The sequence below is a fragment of the Gambusia affinis genome, linkage group LG13 (genome assembly GCF_019740435.1).
Source record: "Gambusia affinis linkage group LG13, SWU_Gaff_1.0, whole genome shotgun sequence".
Taxonomy (NCBI): Eukaryota; Metazoa; Chordata; class Actinopteri; order Cyprinodontiformes; family Poeciliidae; genus Gambusia; species Gambusia affinis.
The window spans coordinates 10310829-10332820 of NC_057880.1; the positions used below are offsets into that span (position 1 = coordinate 10310829).

The 21992-nt window shown below is 39.5% G+C and overlaps 1 protein-coding gene across 1 annotated transcript; it reads left to right on the top strand.

Moving 5' to 3' along the window:
* The first annotated feature begins 34 nt into the window (after positions 1-34).
* Positions 35-21784, top strand: pibf1 (progesterone immunomodulatory binding factor 1). The gene is made up of 18 exons (XM_044135734.1): positions 35-759; positions 1496-1596; positions 2267-2465; positions 2569-2688; positions 3098-3231; positions 4046-4154; positions 4552-4671; positions 4760-4821; positions 5000-5125; positions 5444-5542; positions 11564-11729; positions 12847-12997; positions 14106-14196; positions 14667-14769; positions 16801-16931; positions 17952-18036; positions 19975-20154; positions 21602-21784. The coding sequence occupies exons 1-18, from the start codon at positions 493-495 to the stop codon at positions 21653-21655; spliced, it is 2298 nt and encodes a 765-aa protein (XP_043991669.1). The 5' UTR covers positions 35-492; the 3' UTR covers positions 21656-21784.
* The last annotated feature ends 208 nt before the right edge of the window (positions 21785-21992 follow it).

Consider the following 21992-nt stretch of genomic DNA (forward strand, 5'->3'; position numbering starts at 1 on the left):
AATTAGTAACTAATCAAAATTAGTGTAACTTTCACTTAAAAATTCTTTGGAAATCCTATTTTTAAAGTTAGCTTTCCAAGGTAAACTTGACACTCACAATATGGCGGACAGGCTAACGTGTCGTGTCTGGAAGGCGACGTAGTCAGTGTGCTTACGATAGAGGGCGCTGTGGCTAACAGTGAAACAACAGTCAAACAACAGCTGGCGGTTAGCAAGCGCCACGGAGCGGGACCCTTGAAATTATTAACAGTTTGCCAGACTTTTGTGTGGGTATTTCAGCTACAAATAGTCAGACAGAACTAAATATGTGATTAGTTCAAAAGATGCTTAGCCAAAACAATACAGTAATGGGATTATTTTTGCTTCAAACTAACGTTTAACAATTAATTATCGCGATGAAACTGAACTCTTAGATCGTCGTCTAATAATCTTTTAGTATTTTGGACGCTAACTAGCTAAGGAACTAAGAACAGCAACTGCAAAGTGGGCACTATGCCTCCTAAGAAGCAGCAGCCGAAGCCGACAGCAGCCAACGTCTCCAGCTCGTTGGACCTGGAGTCCGAGGACCTCAGCCTGGAGACAACAGTGCCTACCACCGAGGATGTGTCTTCGTCCGACGAGCAACGCAACGGCTCCCAGAAGGTGACCCGTCAGCTGATCGAGAGGAAGGAGCTGCTGCACACCCTCCAGCTGCTGAAAATAGAACTTTCTCAAAAGAACCTCATCATAGACAACATGAAGGCTGACCACATGTCAAAGGTACCTGACCAGAGAGTTGAGGTGGACTTGCCTCAGTGCTTTCTTCGTACTTATCGTATTTTAAAGCTACTTGCCAGGCTGCTCTGTAAAATCAAATAAACGCACTTTAGATTCAGTTTGCCACTTGAAGAACAAAAAGTGATGGTCTATTTATTTTACTGCTTCTTTGTAAACATCTACTTTTCAAAAACTTAAGCTTTCTCACATACATGCTTCTGATGACATCACACAAGACGTAAAGCAGTTTGTAAGGGCTCCTGTAAGTGCACCCATTTCAATTCATCAATTAGTCTCTTTATTTATGTTAAACAATTAAAATAAGCCTGTAATATGAGAACGCTTAGCCAACAACAGCATAAATAAACTTCCATGTTAGTTTGGCTGATTTAAAATTAAATTACTATTCGATTACCTTTCTGTTTATAACGATGCAGTAAAAAAAAATTGATTATCCATCAAACAGAGCATCTATAGAGCATTTCTGCTGATGAAGAAGTAGGAACTGAAGGCGAGCTGGGGTCATTTCATCCATCAGAAATGCTTGCCAACAGTTTGTTTAACGTTTGTAGAACATTTCTGAAAGGTTTTTATTTTTTGCATCCCATCACCATTAGGGACTAGAAAGGTCTAGCTCACTGGATGCACAATACTGACTTACATTTGTCTCCCTGTATTAATCTTAATGTACACTCAAATGCCTCTGTGCATGTGTGTATTGATCAAATTTATGTTGCAGGTTGAGGAACTGGAGGAAAAGCTAAACGACGCCATACATCAAAAACAAGTGTTGTCCCTTAAACTGGACAACCAGCTTAAGCTGGCACAAGAAGAAAACAAGTAAGGAAGAGTAGTAGTTATAGATGATGCAACTTTGTCTTACTGATAGTATGTCTTTTTTTCTTTTAGAGAATATATTCCTAACGGAAAACAAATATGTGTGATCAAATAGACTAGCAATTATTCTATTGGTTCTTTGCAAAAGTGCAAAATGATTTGAAATGCATTGAATGTTTAGCACATTACAGCTTCATGCTAGCGTGCTATTTTATGGGACCAGCACAGTGTAAGTGGAAAGAAAACACAGTTCTCACATTCTTTTCCAAACAAAAATCACACACAAAATCTATTGGCTTTCCACGCGGCGTATAACCGTCATTTTCCTTCCATTTCACTTTTCTGCACTCGTTACTTTGTGTTGGTCTGTTACACAGATTCCTATTGAAACACATCAAAGTTTATTTTATTCACTAAAAGGTCAATTTGAGATCAGGTAGAGACCAAAAGAACACTTTGAAAAAAATAATCAAAGCTTTAGTGTCTTATTTCTTGTTCTTTCTCGTACCCCAACTTATTCATTCATTTATAAGTAAAACTTCTTCACTTTTTTTTGTTTGATGGTATTTTACTTTTTACATGCAGCAAAAAAAAAACAAAAACATTGTTGGAAGGAAGTGTTGAGCAGCTTAACGCCAGAGTTAGCTGTGCTAACAAACGCCGTGTTCACCAGGAAGCAGCAAGCTCTGCGTAAGCAGGAGATGGAGACCATCCTGCTGAGGCAGCAGCAGCTGGAGGAGACAAACCGCCAGCTGTGTGAGAAGGCAGGAGAGCTGCGGCGGTCCCTCCGAGATCTGGACATTCCCCAGGACCGCTACCAGGAGCTCCGCGGCGTGCCCGACGACAAAATCAGCATCCAGGAATACGTAGCTGTGAGTACGGCAGAGCGTTTCCCCTGCTAATAGCTGGACCCCTCTTTTCAAAAGGCTGAAAATGCGCAACATGGCGACGCTTCTCTTTGCCCCACGAATTCAGATGCGTTTCTATGAGGCTGTGACTCCTCTCCGCTCTCAACTGGCTCAGCTCGGTGAGCAGAGGAGCTACCTGGCCGAGGAGCTGGACGTACACAGAAACAAGATGAAGCTTTTGATGGAGGTAGATGAGAGAAATCTTTTGCAATGATCTTATGTGACGTATAGTGGACATGTTACCGGGAGAAGCCAAAGTAGCGAGCTGTAACCCTGACGATAACAATGTGGCTCAACTTCTTTCACATTGACTTGGTCGCTTAAATGTCTTAGAGCTAAAGACACCATCAGTAAAAAAAAAAAACCCTCCACAGTCAAACAGAAAGCTTCTATAAAAACATCCATATATTCGATGCCGCTTAATATTTCTTTTGTTGCTTATACAAGGAACAAAATTCTGCTACAACAATTTTTCTTTCCACTTTAAGAATCTTCAGATGTTTGCCGACTTCTTTTTTTTTTGTGGCACTGGTATCAAATGAGCATCTCCCTGAAACATTTACAATATTTGGGCCGTATTCGACAACTTCCCTCAGAGCTACGAGGAAGAGCGGCGGCTGCGCTCTGAGCTGGAGCTGAGGAGCCAGAGGCTGACCTTAGAGCTGGCCGACACCAAACAGAACATCCAGCAGGGTGACTATCGCAGAGAGAACTACCCAAATATCAAGCGGTGAGGACGGGTGTGTGAGGTGATTCTTCTGCACCTAGATTTCTTATGTTTTTTTAGAGCAAAAATACTGAAAAACATTTGAAAAGAGGTTTAAGCTGTTCAGTATTAGTAAAAGAAAAAAAAAAACTATATTAAAAAGCTACATGCTGTTAATATCTTTTCTTATATTTCATAAAGAACACATTTTACTGGTTTAAAGACTTAAACTTTCGAGGGACAAAGTTTATGAGCCGTTCAAGTAGAAAATACAGGAATATGTTGCTTCTGGTTTATATCTTCATTAAAAGTTGTATTGTACAAAAAGCCATAAAAGTACCACTTGAATACATATAATACCCTATTTTCTTTTATTTTTTTTTACTTCTTTCATTTAAGAAGCACTTATTAGTTATTTTTATATTAGTTTTTTTATTGTGCACAATGTCAGGTCTTTTTTTTTTGCTATTTGTTTTTTTTATGTGCCATCTGTTTGTCTTTGTTAGCACATTAGCTCCACTTTATACCAAACTAGCTTTTAGCCGCTAACAATATTCTAAACTATCAAATTAGAGAAGGAGGTTTTAAACTTTCCTTCAGAATGGGGGGAAAAAAATATTTCTAACATTCAAACTTTCACAAAAGTATTTACATATATAATGGCTTAGCAAAAAAAAAAACTCGGATCATAATCCAGAATCTTATTTCAGATGCAGCTTTTCTAAATGCAACTGCTACCAATGTTTTCCCATCAATAATGTTTTACATGGTGTTGAAAACCTGCATTTGTATGTCGCACATGAAGCTGCATGTTTTGCGTTCCGTTGTAACGACACAGGGAGCGCGATAACTTTGAAACGGAGCTGAAGGAGTTGAAGAGGAAGTTTGAGGCGGTGGACTTGTCTCACGCTGCACTGGCCAGAGAACGGGACACACTGAGCAACGAGGTGCTTCACACACAGCCAGTTTATACGGTTTAAATGTCATTCGATATTTGTTTCGTGTGTGTACATGTCTGAGTTTGAAGAAAGTGTAAAAAGGTCTCTGCTGAAGTATTTTGGTATTTAGCAAATTTGAAAAATGAGCTAAAATATGTTTAATCAAATTTGATTTCAGGCAGTGAGGAAAATAGGATTGAAACTGTGTGTATAGCTGTAAAACATTTGTCTTGATAAATTCCAATTTTTTTTATTTCTGAAACTCATTGAGATTGTCAAATGATCAATGAACCCTAAAAATGAAAAGAAAAGTTCAGATGCACCGTTAGAACGCCCAAACGAACATAACAACTGAACGTTTGGTCCACTCATTGACTCCTTCTCCTTTAACCTCATTTGCCACCAGGTGGCGACATTGCAGCAGTCAGTGAATCTCCTGCAGAAGGACAAGGAGTACCTGAACAGGCAAAACATGGAGCTCAGCATCCGCTGTGCACACCAAGAAGATCGCGTAGACCGACTGCAGGTCCGAGAGGCTTCGTCCTGTAAACAAAGCATTCGGTAGCGGGAGACGGTCACATGACGTGCGCCTACTTCCTGTTTTTGTCCTGCAGGTACAACTGGAAGATGCGAAGAAAGCCAGGGAGAACACGTATGAAAAATATGTAGCATCCAGGTCAGATTCACATCAGTCACAGAAAGCTCGTGTTCCACTTCATTCTGCTGCTAAACAGCGAAACTTTACTTAAAACACTTAAACATTTTCCTCTCACCCTGGTTATCTGGAAGAGAACCTTTAACCAAACGAATTAGAGCTTTTATTCTTATATTGTTCTTTTTTTTGTCCACCACAGGGACTACTATAAGTCAGAGTATGAGAACAAGCTCAGAGAGGAGTTGGAGAACATCAGACTGAAAACCAGTCAGGAGATCGAGAACCTGCAGAGAACCTCCAGAGAACTGTATGAGAGGGAGAACAGGTACCAGTCTGTTTCGACTTTAACACATCTGAAATATTTAACACTAAATTTTAAATACTGTCATCTTGATGATGTGTATTTTGATTCCTAGTTGCTTTTATTGTAATTGCTTGTCGGATTGGCATAATTGGCCCTCTGACTGAGAGACGGCTTTACTTTTTAAGCCGTGCTTCCTCATTCTTGAACGCTTACATATTTACCTTCATTAATTGCAACGCTGTTTTGCTGAAACGGCAAATTGCACATAACTACTTAGTGGGAATCTGAGTGCTCAGATGTCGCGTGAGGGCTTTCCTGTCTGTTGGCTTCTGTTTGCAGGAATTTGCGCGAAGCCAGAGACAATGCAGTCCTGGAGAAAGACCGAACCGCCGCCGCCGAGAAGGACGCTCAGGCGAGATACGACCAGCTGCTGGAGCAGTGAGTTTTACCAGTCATCAGTCACACGCGCCGCCACACATAAATGCGGTTTTTCCTGGAAAGTATGCAGCACATGCATCGGAAAACAGCAAAGTTGTATCGTGGCGCGCGCTTTTATTTATTTATTTATTTTTAAAAATGTTACAGTGGCATCTAACTCTGCTGATTCTAACTCATCATCTAACTCTGATGATGAGTCCTTATCATTGTTCTGTATGCAGTCTTAGAGTCAGCTTGATTAGCAGGAAGCAGTTTCCTTTTTAGGAGTCAGTTATCTCAGCTGGTGTCATATTCACTCTGAAGGATGAACAGTGTTTATTTCCATTGAGCCGCCATTGCTGCATGACAGAAGAAAAATAACAAGACTCTGCATTAACTGAAAATATTGCAAATATAACTACCACTTCAGCTGAAATGGAAAGTTATTTGCCCAAGCTTATCACAAATAAACGTCAAGAATTACATGTGTTACTAATCAGTAAATATCTACTGACTTCTAGGGGAGCACTGATAAATCGGCTCTGATATCCTTAGTTTTTGGAGATCTGTGATTGGCCGATACTTTCATGCGAAGCCAATCTTCTCCACCGATGTGATGTACCTCAGCGAAGATCTAAAAAAACAACCACTGTCCTCTACTGCTCTACCATGAGAGAGGATTGACAGATAGAGACACACACACACCCACACACACACTAGACCATGTCTACATGCTTGCAATTAACAACAGTCACGCCACTGTGGACAACTCAGCGACTTCCTTGCTATATTTTGCAACATTTCAGGCAAAGAAAATCGATACCGGTCAAAATCGGAATCGACAGGTCAGGCTCGTAAGAGATTGGTGATCGACTAGAAAAGCACGATCGGTACTCACTGGTGCTTCACTAAAGAAAAGAAAATTCATTTAAATATACGCCCTACCCGTTGAAGAGAATTATATAATCACCTGGGAAAGAACACAAAAGATGATAATAATTAACTGACAAAAAAAGTCTAAGAGTTTTCCGAAAGCAGAAAGTGTGGACTAGTGACTTTATTGGACGATTTTTATCTAACAGGTTTGTCTACTTTAACCGAGGGCCAGAAAAACTCCACTCCAAATAGCATACAACCTAAAAAAAAATCAAAAATAATTAAACATTCGTTCCACCCAAATTTCACTAGCAGCTATTGAATTATATTCGTCCACACTGACCATTTTTACATTGGTTTATTTTTCCAAACTTTTAGTTTGACGTGGGGATTTCTTGTCATTTAATAGTCATTGTTTGTGTTCCTGTGTTAAAATAGAGTTGGGACAGAGCGACATTTTACTTTCCTGTCTAATCCTTGTGGAAAGAATGAAACTCGCTCTCTGTTCTTTGTTTACGGAATTAAAATCAAAACATTCTATTCATGAAAGAGATATGTCAGGAGCCGCAGCTTTGAAGATGACTTTATGACGAGATTTAAGTTTGGTAACTTTGTTGTAAAACGCAGGGAAGTCACATAAAATAGCTGTAAAACTTTAACATTTAGTTTAATTTGCTTCCCTACAAGGCAAGTTAAATGTAAGGTGTTTGACATGGTAAGTTATTAAGTTCTCTGTTATATTTTTCAGAACTGAGGTAAGCATTAGCTCGAGATCATAATGCTTTTAAAACGGTGGTAACAATGTTGAGTTGCTTTGACGTCGAGAAGCTCTGGATCCAGGCTTCAGTGGGAATTTTGCTCCCAACTGGAACCAGTTTTCCAGGCTCAGTGCTCCCTTTCCGTGGAAACGCAAAATACTTGTTTCAGACGAAGTGCCGGTTGCAAACAGCTTTGAAGAAGTAGAGCTAAACAAATCATCAGCGCAGAAACAGTCTGTTAGAAGAACAAAGGCGGGAAAAAGAAAATTTGATTGAGGAGGTTTGATTTGGGCTTTTATTTATGTACTTTAGTTTTACTGTTAACAGTAAACACAATTGTGGTGTTTTCCATTTTCCAGACTTTGCAACTTTATTTTAATGTCTGTTATAGACGGCAAAGATTTTTGCCTCTGTAGGCACCTGCAAGAACACAAAACCTTCCTTAGAGTTTTTTATCTAGTTGAAATAAGACAGCTAACTTACAAATAACTTTACAGAAAAGTTGATTTAAGTAAATAATTTCTTAATACTTATTTTTCAAAATTACTAGTTCCATTTGGCTTATTGGAAAAATATCTTGTTGTAAGTGAAATAATCTGCTTTTATAAAATCCATGTAAAGGAGTTTTTACTTAAAACAATTTGTATCTTGCTGAAAAGTTACTTGTAAGTTTGCGTTGTCTTAATTGAAGTGTACTGACACATTTGGACTAGAAACTATACCAAATATGATTAGTAAGATTTTGTGTTTCTCCAGTTTGATCATTTCCCTTCGTAATCTCTAAAAATGTTTTCCCATCTCTGTCTGTTATTCATCAAAACATTGATTATATTGGCGGTTTGGCTATCACAAAAATAGAAACAAAAAAAAAAACATGTGTTCTTAAATAGTTAAACAGGTATCTTTATTATATCTGTTTATGTTCAGCTCCAATTCCCGTGTTTGTTAGAACTCAGCTGCAGTCTGTCACTGGTGAATGTCATGGGCGTGGCGTTCCATAGGCGGCTGCGGTTTTCCGAGTCTTTCTAAATAACCATATGAAAACTTCACTAGAACTCGGGAGGTCATAGGAAAGTCGGAGGGCAGACCCAGGAAGACTCACTGCTGAAAAATCTCACTCTCACAAGCTGGAGATTTTAAACTGCCAGCTTGACCGCAGGATCCTTTTGAAACTTGCTGGGTTTGAAAAGAGAAGTAGATGTTGCTCGTTAGTTATTCCCCCCCAGTAATTAGTGTCTGTCGCTGCTACAGGCAACAATTTCAGTTTAGACCCTGAACGTCCCGCTGGGTTATGGCCTTCTTGGAAGTTTCGAGTCCTGGACAACAATCGCAAAGGATATTCTGAGATTTCACACAAACGTGCTGACTGACATATTTTCAACTTGGATTTTGTTTTTTATGGAAGCAGGTGTAACGTTCAACTTCCTGATTTCCACGCTATCTGCTGCATTTTGGATTCAGTTTACTTTGTATTTTATTTTGTCGCGATTAAACCTAAATTAAAACAAGCTCCATAATTAATATTTGTGAAGGGCAGTTTTCTATATGAAGACATCGTGATTCATCTTTTTAATGGTTTTGGTTGTCTGTCGTTTTACTTGTTGCTTTTTCAGTTGACGTGCTTTGTTTTGGATAGCTAAAATTTTGTTTATTGGCTTATCGTAAAAATAATCATTACTGGGGCAATTTGTGGTCCAGCAAAATTTGTTATTGTGACAGGCCTAGTGAAAAGACTTGAAAGTGGGCTGCTTTCAAATGTCATCCATCCAATCTGACCGAGTTTAAGCTATTTGGGTAAGAAAAATGGCCAAATATTTCAAGTTCCGGATGTCCAAAATCAGTACAGTAGAGATAAAACCCAAAAAGTGAAAGTTAGCATTGTCTTTTTTTTTTTTCTTCCTTTGTTTTATTTGTAAAAAAGAAAAATTAGAACACAATTATGCACCGTGTTGGTCTGTCACATAAATTCCCGGTAATAAGCTCTATGTTTGTCAATGTAATGTGACAAAATGTAAAAAAAAAAAAAATTGGTTAAATGTTGTGAATGCTTTTGGAAGGCACTGTAGTTATGCACACACAGCAGCAGCAGCAACAACAGCAGCGCCAGCGTCCCTGCCCTGCGTTACTACTGCATACCAGTCATTTGTCCGAATCCAAACCACCAGCTGTTGGTGTTTCCATGCACTCAAACACACATAAACTTCGCTCTCCCTCTCTCTCCCTCTCTGCTGCGATCACATTCTTTCTCTGCGTCGCATCGCATGCCAGCAGTGACAGATGCTAGCCTCAAGCCCTTAACCCCTAACCCGACGCATGCCACTATTTTTGGGGGCGAAGAATGAGCAGGACGAGCTTGAAAAGGCGTCAGACACCGAGTGCGAGCTCAGATGTCCGCGCTGCGCCTCCTTACACAGGCTAACTCACCGCCTACTTTCCCTTGAACAAATAAATACCCACATTTGTTCAGTTTTCACTTTCGCCTTTATAGGAAGTTGAAAGTTACTTTCGCCAAATCCTCCTGAGTCTCGATATCGCTGCGCGTATCGTTTTTTTTTTATCTTTAAAATGACAGGAAAGCAACATGGTGTCTCAGGAAAAAAAATTATGTTTTTTTTATTTATTTTTTTTTTATCCACAATTGGGAAGTGGAGCTTCTTTGCTCAGAGATGGCAGCTGCCATTTATAAGAGAAGGCATAAAATTTCAACCATGTGTACTTGTCCGTCCGTGTGAGCGCACAGCTCAAGCCTGCCCTCCGTGGGTGATGAAATCTCATCAGGTCAGCTGTAATCGAGAGTTATTAATATTATCCAGCCGTCCACCATGGCTTGATAGAGCCTGTGCCCGCGTGCTTGAGGAGCGTTTCCAACCAGAGAAAATAAAGAGTTTTAAGCTATTTGATGTCTAAGATAAAAGCTGATTCTATGTAAATAAATAAAGCAACATATTCTCAGTTTAAGAGAATAAAAATAATAATAATAAAAACAATTCTGGGGGAAAATATGTCCTTTTGAGAACATGAAATGTCTGCTCATCTAAAAAAAAATAAATAAATAAATGACTTATGCTTTTCTAGTGAAAATGTTTCTATGTTGTTGTTTTTTGTTTTTTTTTTTTCTCTTATTTTTTCTTTCAGTTTATGAAACAAATTTGAATATCGGACAGAAATAAGCCAGGTAAAATTAAAAACCAGTTTTCCAATAAGTATTTCATTATTTAAGTGAAAGAGTAACCGAAACCCAGCCACGCCCTTGAGAAAAGTGTTTGCCTCCTCAACATAATTGGCCGGTTGTGCCAGAGTTGACCTGAGATCGGACCCATTGGCCGACACCCAGGGCCTCGTGACTGCCTGACCTGTAGGATCTAGAAAGGCACAAATTAATCCAGTCCGATGACTCTAATTGACTCAAAAAAACAAAAGAGGATTTCTGGAAATTCAAGAACACACAAGAAACAACTGAATTGACATGTATCAGTCTGAAAAGGGTCAGAAAGCCGTTTTCAGGCTTCTCGCCTCCTCTAAGCCACATATTTCCCCTCAGCAATGGAGAAATTATGGAGTAGCCATCCAAACGAGCATTAATGACTCATCAGGGGTTCACAAACGGACCCAGAGCAACGTGTAAGGCTCTTCATGCCTAAAATGCTTCAGCTAAGGTCAGCGTTCATGACTCAACAAGGGTGGTTTAGTTATGTTCTCTTACAGATTGGTCTGGATGGTGGGCGTTTTTTTTATCCTTAACTGATGAGTCTCTCGTTGGAAAACTGTCTTTTTGTACTTATTCATGGTACGTTTGTTCTTAAATTTTTCTTTAAAAAAAAGAGGAAAGAAATCTATAAGGAGACAATTCCCTTTTCACAACACTGCACATCCTGTCTCCTTTTTTTTTTTCGTTTCAATAAATTGTTAAAGGGCCAAGCGTCGTGCTGATGCCAGGCAGAAGCACCGAAGATCAAACAAGATTAAAATGCGCTGTAAGCGGTCTTGGGGAATGATTCACTGCTTGGCTTGCCTGCAAGGTTATCTCATGTAATATGTCTTACTGGCAAACGTGGATGCAGTGCTTCCCATGAACTGTTTCTTGCTCAAGGCATACCAACCAATCCATTTTTTATTAATTTTATTTTTTTTTTTTTGCCAATTTCCAAACATGGAGAGGTAAGACAGCATGCCATGTGACCTGGATGTTCACTTATTTAATCACTCGATATGCCTGCTCAACCGGGCAGCTTAAAGCCAAGGTTGGATTTTGCGTTAAATGTTCCTGTAAAACACCTACAGCGTTTTGTTTCCGCAGATCGCCTTAATCTGTCCGCACAAAAGCCTTTTTTTTGTACAGTCCACGTGCTCGCAGTTATTTATCGGGGCATGTGGTCACATGTGTTCGCTCACCGCTCCTATTCTGCAGGTTTCGTCAGCTCCAGCTGGGCACTGACAGCCGGGTGGCGGAGCTGTGCAGCCAGGCCAAGCTGCACTCCTTCGAAGCCGAGCGCGCTCACTTGCTCAAGGAGGAGACGGCGAAGGCGCTAGCTCAGTGCCAGGTGGAGTGTGAGAAACAGCAGAAGAAGCTCGAGGTACTCGGATTAAGACAAATAAATAAATAAAAAAGAGTGATTTGTCATCATGTCTCAGTTTTCTTGTCATTGTGATCTCCTCAAATTGTTACATGATGTTTGGCATGGTTTATATTTTTTGGTCAAAATCCTCTTTTTCAGACATGCACAATATTCTATTACTCAATTGCAAGTGAGTCACATTGGAATGATCCCCTGTGGGTCTTTTTGCAATAACTTGTGACCCGAGAAGCAGAACCAAACATGGAGAAGCTGCATTCAGCTTCTATGCACCACAAATCTGGAACAAACTTCCAGAAAACAGCAGAAGAACTGAAACACTGAGTTTCTTTAAATCCAGACTAAAAACCCGCCTGTTTAGATTTGCTTTTGAACCATAGTAAATGAAACATTTCGATGTGTAGTGATGGCATTTGCCAAAATGTTTACCAGTTTTCTCAAACTGTGTGACTGTGTGGCGTCTTTTTTGACTTTGCGTTTTTGTGTCTTCATGATGTGAAGCTCTTTGAACGGCCTTGTCGCTGAAATGTGCCATACAAATCAACCTGATTGATTGATTGATTGTGACAGAAATTCAGACCGTCTAATGCTCACGTGTGTTACATAACCAAACTTTTGCAAAGTATTCATTTTGAAGTCTGAACTGCCTGCTGAGGCACCGGTTTTCTTTCTGAAGAAATGTTCAAAAACATCTGAGCATAACATTATTTCAGCATCCGACTGCTCCCACCCACAGGCGGTTTAGTTTATCATGATGAAGCCTTTGTTGGAGTTGGGATATTTTTAAAAATTAAACATGTATTGTTACAACATGCCGTTCGTGCTGGCGTTACAGGTAGCACGAAGGGCATACTAGCATCAGTGTAGACAGGCTACACTGATGCTAAAGGTGGTGTTCACTTTTTAAGTAAAAGATCAAATTTTTAATTTAATTCAAATGCAGCAACACTGATTGTTGTTGCTGTTTTGACATGGTGCCTGTCGCTTTAACTGCTTCATATCTGAAATGATGAGAGATTTATCCAAGTTGCTTCGTCACGTTCTGATTTTAATTTCAGTTGCACAAAATGGTGCAGATAAATTGTGTGTTCTTCCTCTTTATGTTTCTTTCTCTCAGTTATTGACTCAGGAGTTTTACAGGCTCCAAACGTCGTCTGAGAAGCGGGTGGCGGAGCTTCAAACCCGGAATGCCGAGCAGGCGTCCCGACTGGAGACGTACGAGAAGCTGGAGCAAGAGTTGGACCAGGTCACCATGCAGGCGGCTGAAAGTAAGCTCACAGCTCTTCCGCTGCTCAGGCAGGAAGTAAAGAAAAAAAAACAAAAAAAAAACAGGAAGGTTCAAATCCGTAAAATTAAGATCAGCAGTAGAGACTGTGGCAATGTGTGGGGAACAATGAGAAAACATCATCAAAATAAATGTAGCAATTGATTCCAGTTTCCTTTGAACTCAATTGCAAATACAGGTGCGACTCAATAAACTGGAATGTTATTCGTTCTCTTATTATTTTGTAATTAAAACACGTTGTGTAGATTAATTACACCCAGACTGATGTTCTAAGGCCTTTATTTCTGTTTATTGTGACGATTTTTCACTTAAAGCTAATAAAAACATCCATAAAATCTTAAAGAGCTGACAGAGAAGCTTCTGATGATCTATACAGCTTGAAATATGGAACTGGCCTGGGGCGGCATCTCATCACTTTCTGAATAGATAATTATTTTGTCTTAAATATTCTGAGAAGGGTTGCCAGATCTTGTTAAATGTCTTGCAAGAACCCAAAAGGGGTAAATATGGACTATGTAATTATTATCTTTTTTACTCTGATGTGAATCAGAAGATCCATAAGCTAGCTAGTTGTTATGTGAGGGAGTTTTAGCATGTGTGCTTGCTTGGCTAAAAGGGTTTTAAAGGCAAATACAGGGAACTTTATCTATGAGATATTATATTATGTGAAGCTACAGTATGTGACTTTGACAGAAACATGTTTTTTTTTTTTTTACATATTTGTTAAGACTGACAATATGTTGTGACAGCATAATATGCAACAGATAATCTGTGAAACATTTGAATTCATCCAACTCTCGCTTAAAAACAACCAATCAGAGCCAAGTGGAGCTTCTTAGCGCTGTCAATCTGGCTCGTGTATGTGCTGTAACTGTGCTAATGATGGCAAAAAAAAAAACAATTTCTGCCGTCATCGGTGGCTATGCTAACTAGCCTGCACATTCATGGCAGGCTACGTTGTGCGTTAAGAACCTAATTTGACAAACCACCCTCATCTATACTCATGGTTTGCTAAGATATACCTTTACCTCCGTCGAGCGAAGAAACAAATGTTATGCTGATATTTATAAACTGTATTTGCATCTTACCAGTTGAGAATGAGGAGGAGGCAGAGAGAGTTCTGTTCTCATACGGATACGGCGCAAATGTTCCCACAACGGCCAAAAGAAGACTGAAGCAAAGGTAAAGTATAAGATATGTCTCATTCATTGTTCTCTTTGCACAGCATAAAAAAAAAACTTCATAAAAAGTGTTTAATTGGTTACATTGACTTTTATTCATCTTAATTTCTGTTATTGGTCAGTATCTCCCCTCTATGCAGTAGCACTATTAATGCCACTGTCAGCTGTGTTTTAATTTAAATCTGGTGGATTTAAACAGAAACCTGTTCAATAATGTTGAAACTTTGCAGCATCCTTTAAAACACCACTTTCAATCCCAGTCACTGTCTCAGAGGAACATTTGGCTTCTTTTTAGGTTAAACTTCCCTTAATTGTTTGAGTTCCAGTGTATTTCAACAGTATGTGTCTGTTCTTGAAAATCCTGAATCCTGAATTTTCAATAACATGTAAATGAAGACGAGTGTGATCTTGTTAATTTTGTAAGCTCTATAGCTGTGCCTGTGTGGGTGTGCGTGTTCCTCTGTTGCGCAGCGTTCATCTGGCTCGCCGGGTGCTGCAACTCGAGAGGCAGAACACCTCACTGAGGAGGGACCTGGACAGACACCAGAACCAGACAGGACAGATGTCTCAGGAGGTACACACACACACACAGAGAAGCACACACTGCATCCACAGGTGTGTGTGTCTGCCTGGGGAACATCTTCATTGAAATAAATCTTATGTATTATTACTGTTTTTAAGCAAATAGAATCAAGCACATACATGCCAACATGCTTGTTTTCTCACCACGACTCTCCCACAGTAATGCAGGCTCTGGTTTCTTCACAGCTATCAATGTCAGTTTGATTTACAACCACAACCAAGTCAAGAGTCAAACCATATTCTTACCAGTCAGAATTTGCTTCTTGAAGTTTAGTTTCACTTTGCTCTCTTATTAGATGCTAACATGTAGAGTGTTATACCATTTCTTTACCAATCAGAGTCCGCTAAAAGCTGGATTCTGATTAAAACTAAAATATAAAAAGATGCAAGAACAACATTAAACGTTTTCTTTATGTTTCTCATTAATTATTCGTATTAAGCACAGAGGTGACGTCACACTGTGCGCGAGTACAATTGCTGTAAAACAGAGTTTTGCTCTTTTAAAACAAATACAGAGTCCAAGTACATTGCAAAATCTTTTGAACAGTGTGCAAAATTTGTTCAGTATTTGTAGTTGTACTCTCACAGCAAATATCCTGGGTGGATAGGAGACCATCAGACTGTATAGCAGATGTTATTTCAGCCACTGAGCTGCAATTATGACAACATTGTGTCGGTCCAGTATTACTTAAATAGACAGAAACACCTGAGACAACGTGAAACTTCAAAGGAATTCTGGGAAGTTTATCAGTATCATAGCAATAACATCAAAAGCAGCAAATTTGTTGGTCTTAAACGTAAGACAGAAGCAAAAATGCATTGCCTATTTTTATTCATCCTATTACACGCACAACTTTTACGAGATATCATCACTCACCACATGACTTATCAGTAAGTCATTTTTGTTGTTTTTTTTGCTTTTCAACTTCTAAAAGGAAGCCAGAAAAATGCCAAGTTGTTCAAGAACTGACAATAGACACCACCAGAATTTGCATGAGCCCAGTCTCTGTACCTGTCACACTTGTTGACATGATGAATTGAAAATGGAGCCAAAAACCATGACAGCGTCGCTCTTCACTCTCCAGACAAACTCTTCACAGCGATCACCGAGCCTTTGTTGTCTTTGGCAACGCGTGTGCGTTCATGTGCGTGCAACAACAGCACGGCTTCAATCATGGATGTGCGCGTCGGACCTGCCGTTCACGTGGCCGCCACTCGTGCACCGATGCCTCGCAGTGATCCGTTGAGGGTTGAGGCTACAAGCTGCCGGTGTGCTCACTTTTTTTTTTTTGTTTTCACTCACTGCCGCTGCTTAGTTAATCTGAGGAAAGCTTGTGCAAAGTCGGAGTGGAGTGGCCGGCCAGATTGGAGAATAAATAGGCCCGGCTTTCAGCTGTCAGCCGAGATTGACTTGTCCCCGTTTGGAATACCTCATGAATCATTGAGTATAAAAGCAAAGAGTGAAAAATGACATTTCCTTTTCACTTGAAAAGAGCCAGGGTGTTACCTTCTTAGCCACCCACACAGATGCCCTGACTAACTCGCTATTGTTCTCACTCCCCCACCTAGCCGGTACTCACTACTGACTTGCAATAAAAATGGCTTAATGTGTAACAGCCTAACTTTTATTTGTTGATTTTAAGAACGATAGTGACTAAGAGACACTGCGGATGCTTTTAGTTGAAATTACAACCCAGGTACATCTGGGGGGCACTTTTCCGACAACTCATCACACCTGCTGATATGAATGAAACGTTACCAAGCACAATTATTCAATTAGGTCAAACTGGATTTCATTTGAGAATAATAAACAATTTAAATACTGTGTAAAAATCAACCAAAAAAGAAAAGTGCTTTCCCTTCCGTTTTGAAAATATGCATCTTTTTCTGTTGCACCACCGCATAGGATTTTAACGCAACAAAATGCGGACAAAATGTCATCATGCAGTGTCAAAGTCAGACCCTTTAGGAAGAAATGCACAAAATGAAACGACTGCTCTGGCGTTTGTGTTTTCAACCCCAGCTGTCCGCGGCCAACCAGCTGCTGCAGCAGACCCAGCAGCCCTACAGCTTCCTGATCGAGACGGTGAGAGAAAAGGATGCTGCGATCAGCGCGCTGAGGGAGCGTGTCTCCTCTCTCGAGGACGACGTCAGGTGCGTCTCCTGCGACGCATGCATGAACGTATGCATGCGTCTTTCAGTGGAAGTTGCATTCTTTCTGCGACCTGCTCTTCACCTGCCGTATCTCCCCGTTTCCTGGGCGTCTCGGCTTTATCTTCATCTCTCATCTTTTGTCTCTCTCTATCTGATAGAGCCCGTTTTACTGTCTCGCACACATGCACCTGCTTGGTATTGACCTATATTCCTGCTGTTGCCCACTGTATTTTTTTTATTTTTTTTTGCTGCTTGACAAATATGCAAGCTGACAGACTGCAGGTTTTTGCTTGCTGATTGCTACCGCTCAGCGCTCACCTGGGGCAAGCAGGAGTGTGGAACAAAAAAAAATAGAAAAACTTTTAAACGCTTCTCGATCCTCCTTGCATCTGTCAGGGAAACTGAAGTCTCCCTGTGGCTGTGCAGGACTAACTGCTGGAAACAGAGACAGAGCTCTCAGGAGATTGTCATTTCATGTTTGGGTCTCTTTGATAGAACGAGTTTAAATCCTTTTTTTTCTCTCTCTCTCTCTCTCTCTCTTCCTGCAGATTCCTTCGAACGGTGATCAGACTGTTGCTTTAAGATTGATTTGCTTTCAAAGTGCACCGCCACAAGTTCCAGCTCGTTTTACAGACCTAGATGGAAAAATGTTAACATCGCATTCGTGTTGGTTGTAATTTTTTCGAAATTCGTGACGTACTCTGATAATTAGCGGGTGATGAAGCAAACAAACACCTGTCTTTAATACTCTGTTTATGTTCTTGGTTTTGTTTTCCCTTAAGGCTAAAACAGAGCAAGAAAATATGTTTGTTTGTTTTTTGTTTTTTTATTCTGTATGCCTTTATGAGTACGTTGAGCCTAATCATTGCTGACACTGAAAACAACGGAAATGTAGTTTAATCAAAATGCAAATATCTGCTGCAAATAAAACCATTTTACAAGAGGGGCTTCAGAAAACCGTGTGCTATTACAGAAATCGTTTTCCATTTGATCTGATTTGTTAATGTCCTCCACCCGCAGTTCTTTGAGGAAAGAGCGAAATGCTTTGCAGCAAGTGAAGAATGACATGGCAGCCGACCTGGAGAGACTTCTCAACAATAGAGAGGTGGGTACCGTGGCAACGATCATAATAATATTTTTAATGAGTTTTGAAAGAGAAGTCAAAAACATTTTTATTTGTGTTTTCAGCTGGATAGTGAAAATACTCCTTACCATATGTGTAAATTTATCAGTAGGCCAAAGCCTACAGTGTTAGAGAATGTGTTTTTTTTTTTTTGTTTGTTTGATTCCCCAGTTTGTTTTGTTGGAAATACACCAAACGTTTGGTAGGAACAGTAGAGAACGGGGGTTATGTACAGAAGCAGATTCATATCTGTCACATATCCAACACCCCTCCGCTTCAGCTGTCAATTTCGAGGGCAAAAATCCTGCGAGCATACATGAACACATAAAAAACAAAAATGTCCTTTAATCCTCAGAAGAAATGTGAAACAGCAGTGACTGAGTGAGTGGGTTCCTGCATTAGAGGAAGAAAGCAGTGCTGTCGTTCTGTACTCCTAACTGCCCTGATTTATATCTGTTATGCAGTAAATTTGCTCATAATTGCTTCATTCAGTCAAATTACAGCCAGCACAATAACTTTATAAATAGCATTTAAATCATATACTTTGGTCTGAAATACACAATACATTGGTTAATCGTGGTGAGATATTTCTACTCTATTTTTTACTGTTTCTTGTTTTGCTTGAGGTAAACGTTCAACGCTCCAGGAGAAATTTACTGGGCCATCATCTAAATGTGAGAAAGTCACATAAAAGTTATAAAAATAGAAATTTTTAGATAGATTGATGTTGCACATAGTTTCCCTTCTCCCTTTTTGAAATGAATATTGATCCACCAACATAACTAAACAATATTCTTTTCATGTACATGTTTAGTAACTGAATGTATGCATGCTATGGCAGGTTGAGTGTATTAGATGTCTATGTTTTACGCCTCCACCAATATTTTGTTCAATTTCTTGTAGCGAGTTGCAGCTCAGCCCCACGCTCTTCTTGATTAGCAGTCTTCCTGTTCTAATTCTGTTATTCATTCTCATTGACAGAATTGACACAGTTCATTCAAACACTGGTTCGTTTTTATACCAGTGCACAACTTTCAAGCACAATTCTAAAATGTTTCTTAAAGGTTATTGTAGGTGTTTCAAGTTAGCCTATTTGTATCTTTTTCGAAACCAATTTGTAAGTTTTAGATTCTTGTCTTGTTAAGCAAACTTGACCAGAACTTTTATCTTTTATCTAAAACAGCATTTTTTTAATATATATAAAACATTTTATGCATACTGTGGAAAATTGATTTCACTAAACTTTTTTTTGTTGTTTTAAACAGAAAGAACCTCTCACATTTAAATAACAATTTGTGTGAAAAAGATATTAATAATTGACCAAGTAGTTAGATATTATCAAGTTTCATTTTATCAGCTAATTGATAAGCTTGACTAATTTTTTCTTTTCATCACACTGCATGTTGCAGTCCTTCCTGTCAGACTGTGTGTGCGTGTGCGTGTGTGTGTGTGTGTGCACACATCGGAGTGTGTCTCCAATCCAGCCGTTTGCTTTACAAAGTATGTGCACCGTCATAGACAGCTGTTCCTCAGCTCGGCTGTTTGGGATGCCACCATGATGTGTGTGCGCCTGTGTGTGTGTGTGTATGTGTGTGTGTGCGTTTATGCATGTATGCGACATGCCAAGGCTCATGTCCTCAGATGTGATAAATAGAACCGTGAAATTACCCCCCCTCTGTCCTGCTGGTAGCACCTCTGCAGACCCTCAAAGCTGGCTGAACTGTTTTACAAGCCATGTGTTATCAGATTCTTAACTACGATTATTTTTTTAAGTAAATATGACAAAGGAGAGGATTAATTTATAATATAAAAGAGCGTTTCCCCCAGTGCTTTCTCATACTTTTCTGTTTAGTGATCAAGTGCCTACATCTACACCGATTATTATTATTTTATATATATATAACATCCGTGACTCTCCAGGAGTTGGCAGTAATGAAGCAGGCCCTGATCAGCATGCGGTCCAGGCAGAGAGTGGACCCAGACCTGTTTGGAGTCGGTAACGGCGCCACAAAGGCCTCTGGAACAGCGCAGCAGAAGTCCAAACGTGTCGGCGGGACCGACGATGAGGAATCGTCAGACAAGCCCAAGCCTACTGTTTTTGTAAGCGTTCGTCACACCCTTTAATGAGTCACACTAATTTAACCAGCTAGGACAAAAGCTGAGACAAAAGAACACTCGAGTCTGACATAAAATAATTAATTGCTTTCCTGTTTTTTATTATTATTATTATTATTATTATTATTATTATTATTATTATTATTATTATTAACCTTTTTATTTCACCAGAAAAATCCCTTTCAGATTAAACATCTCTTTTACAAGAAAATCCTGGCCAAGGCCGGTCCTGGTTAGTTTCATTTAAGCTCTTTAGCGAAGTCCATCCGAGTAGAGAGGAGCTCTGGAACAAGTCCCAGCAGTGATCCGAAACCACTAGTAGTCCAAATATAGACTCTGAGCGATGATCAGTAGGTAAAACAGTAAAATACATTTTTCTCCCCTATTCAATAATTGCATAAAATCTAACAACTTTGCTGTATGAACATGTCAACATGCACTCTGGTGCACTTTTAGGAGTTTAATAAAAACCAGATAAAGTTTAGGAGTGAAAACTAGTTCTCAAACAAACTGTTACAAAAACAAGTCGAGCTGGAAGATGCAATAAACCAGTTACGTAAGTGTGCACACCCTTAAAAATGATTCTGCTAAATCACCATTTGATCCATCCACTGCTCAGCTACTTGGACCATGGACATTGTCAAAAGTAGTTCTGGAATCTGGCTCAAGCACTCAGTCCAAAGCCTGAAGAAATGACCAGCATTAGCTATTTATATTTTCACCTACCTTGACGACGAAACCCCAGTTTCATTGGAGGAAAACCAGCACTGCCATGTTCCCCGGTGGTGAAAGACAGACATACCATTTGTAAATATGTTCTAAGTTTGTTGTTGTTAGGTTTTGAGTTTGGTTTCGTCACATTGTCTCACAAGGCTTTAGGAGATATTAGCAAAGCTAAGATGTTTTTAATTCATAATCCCAGAATATAATTCATTATTTCAAACCTACTTGCTAGTCAAGACATTTGGAGAACGCAGGAGATTGTTGACACATGTAGAACAAAACCGAAGACTCATTTCATTAGAAATTCCTGCAGCTCCTCCAGTCTTCTCCCTGTTTATTTCTGTAAGTTCTTTGCTGTGGTTTTTACATCTGAATTGTACAGGGATACGCACCACATTATGTGTGTGAGACTGGAGAAAAGGTTGTATTTTCACTATGGTGTTTACACTTCTTAATCAATAAATAGGAATTACCTTGTAATTCCTTCATTTTCTTTCGGATTCAAAACAACTTTTGCTATCAGAGAACCTACAGTACTTTTTTTTTTCCATGTGTTGACTTTAGAAAAAAATTGCAACGGCCATGTCAGACCTTAAAGAAAAGCAGAAGTTTGTGTTAGCCATGAAAAATCTAATTGGTTCATTGGAAGTTGACTCGGAAGAAAATCAATAAGGTTTCTACACATTTCTTCTCTCTGTTTTGTTTGCAGACCAAAAATGAAGCTCCTGACTGGCACCAGCGGCCAAAGCAGAAACACAAATAGGAATTCACATAATGGAACTCACTCAGGATTTAAACAACTGTACATTTCAGTACTATGAATCTGGGGAGTTTTTTTGTAAATTGTGTTACTTTTTAACAACTTTTCAAATACAAAACTAGAACCAGTTGCTATCTGTGTTGGACTTTTTTTTTTGTTGTACTGTTACTCACCAATTGCACCAAAATTCCTTTTATGTTGGCAGCATTTGGTTGGACACCGTTCATTCCTCATATTTTTCTGGCGACACTTGCTGGTTGCTACAGACAAACAACACTGCAGAAACCTTAGCCTTTGATTTGCACTAGCTGAAACTCCTTTGGCTTTAAATATAGACATA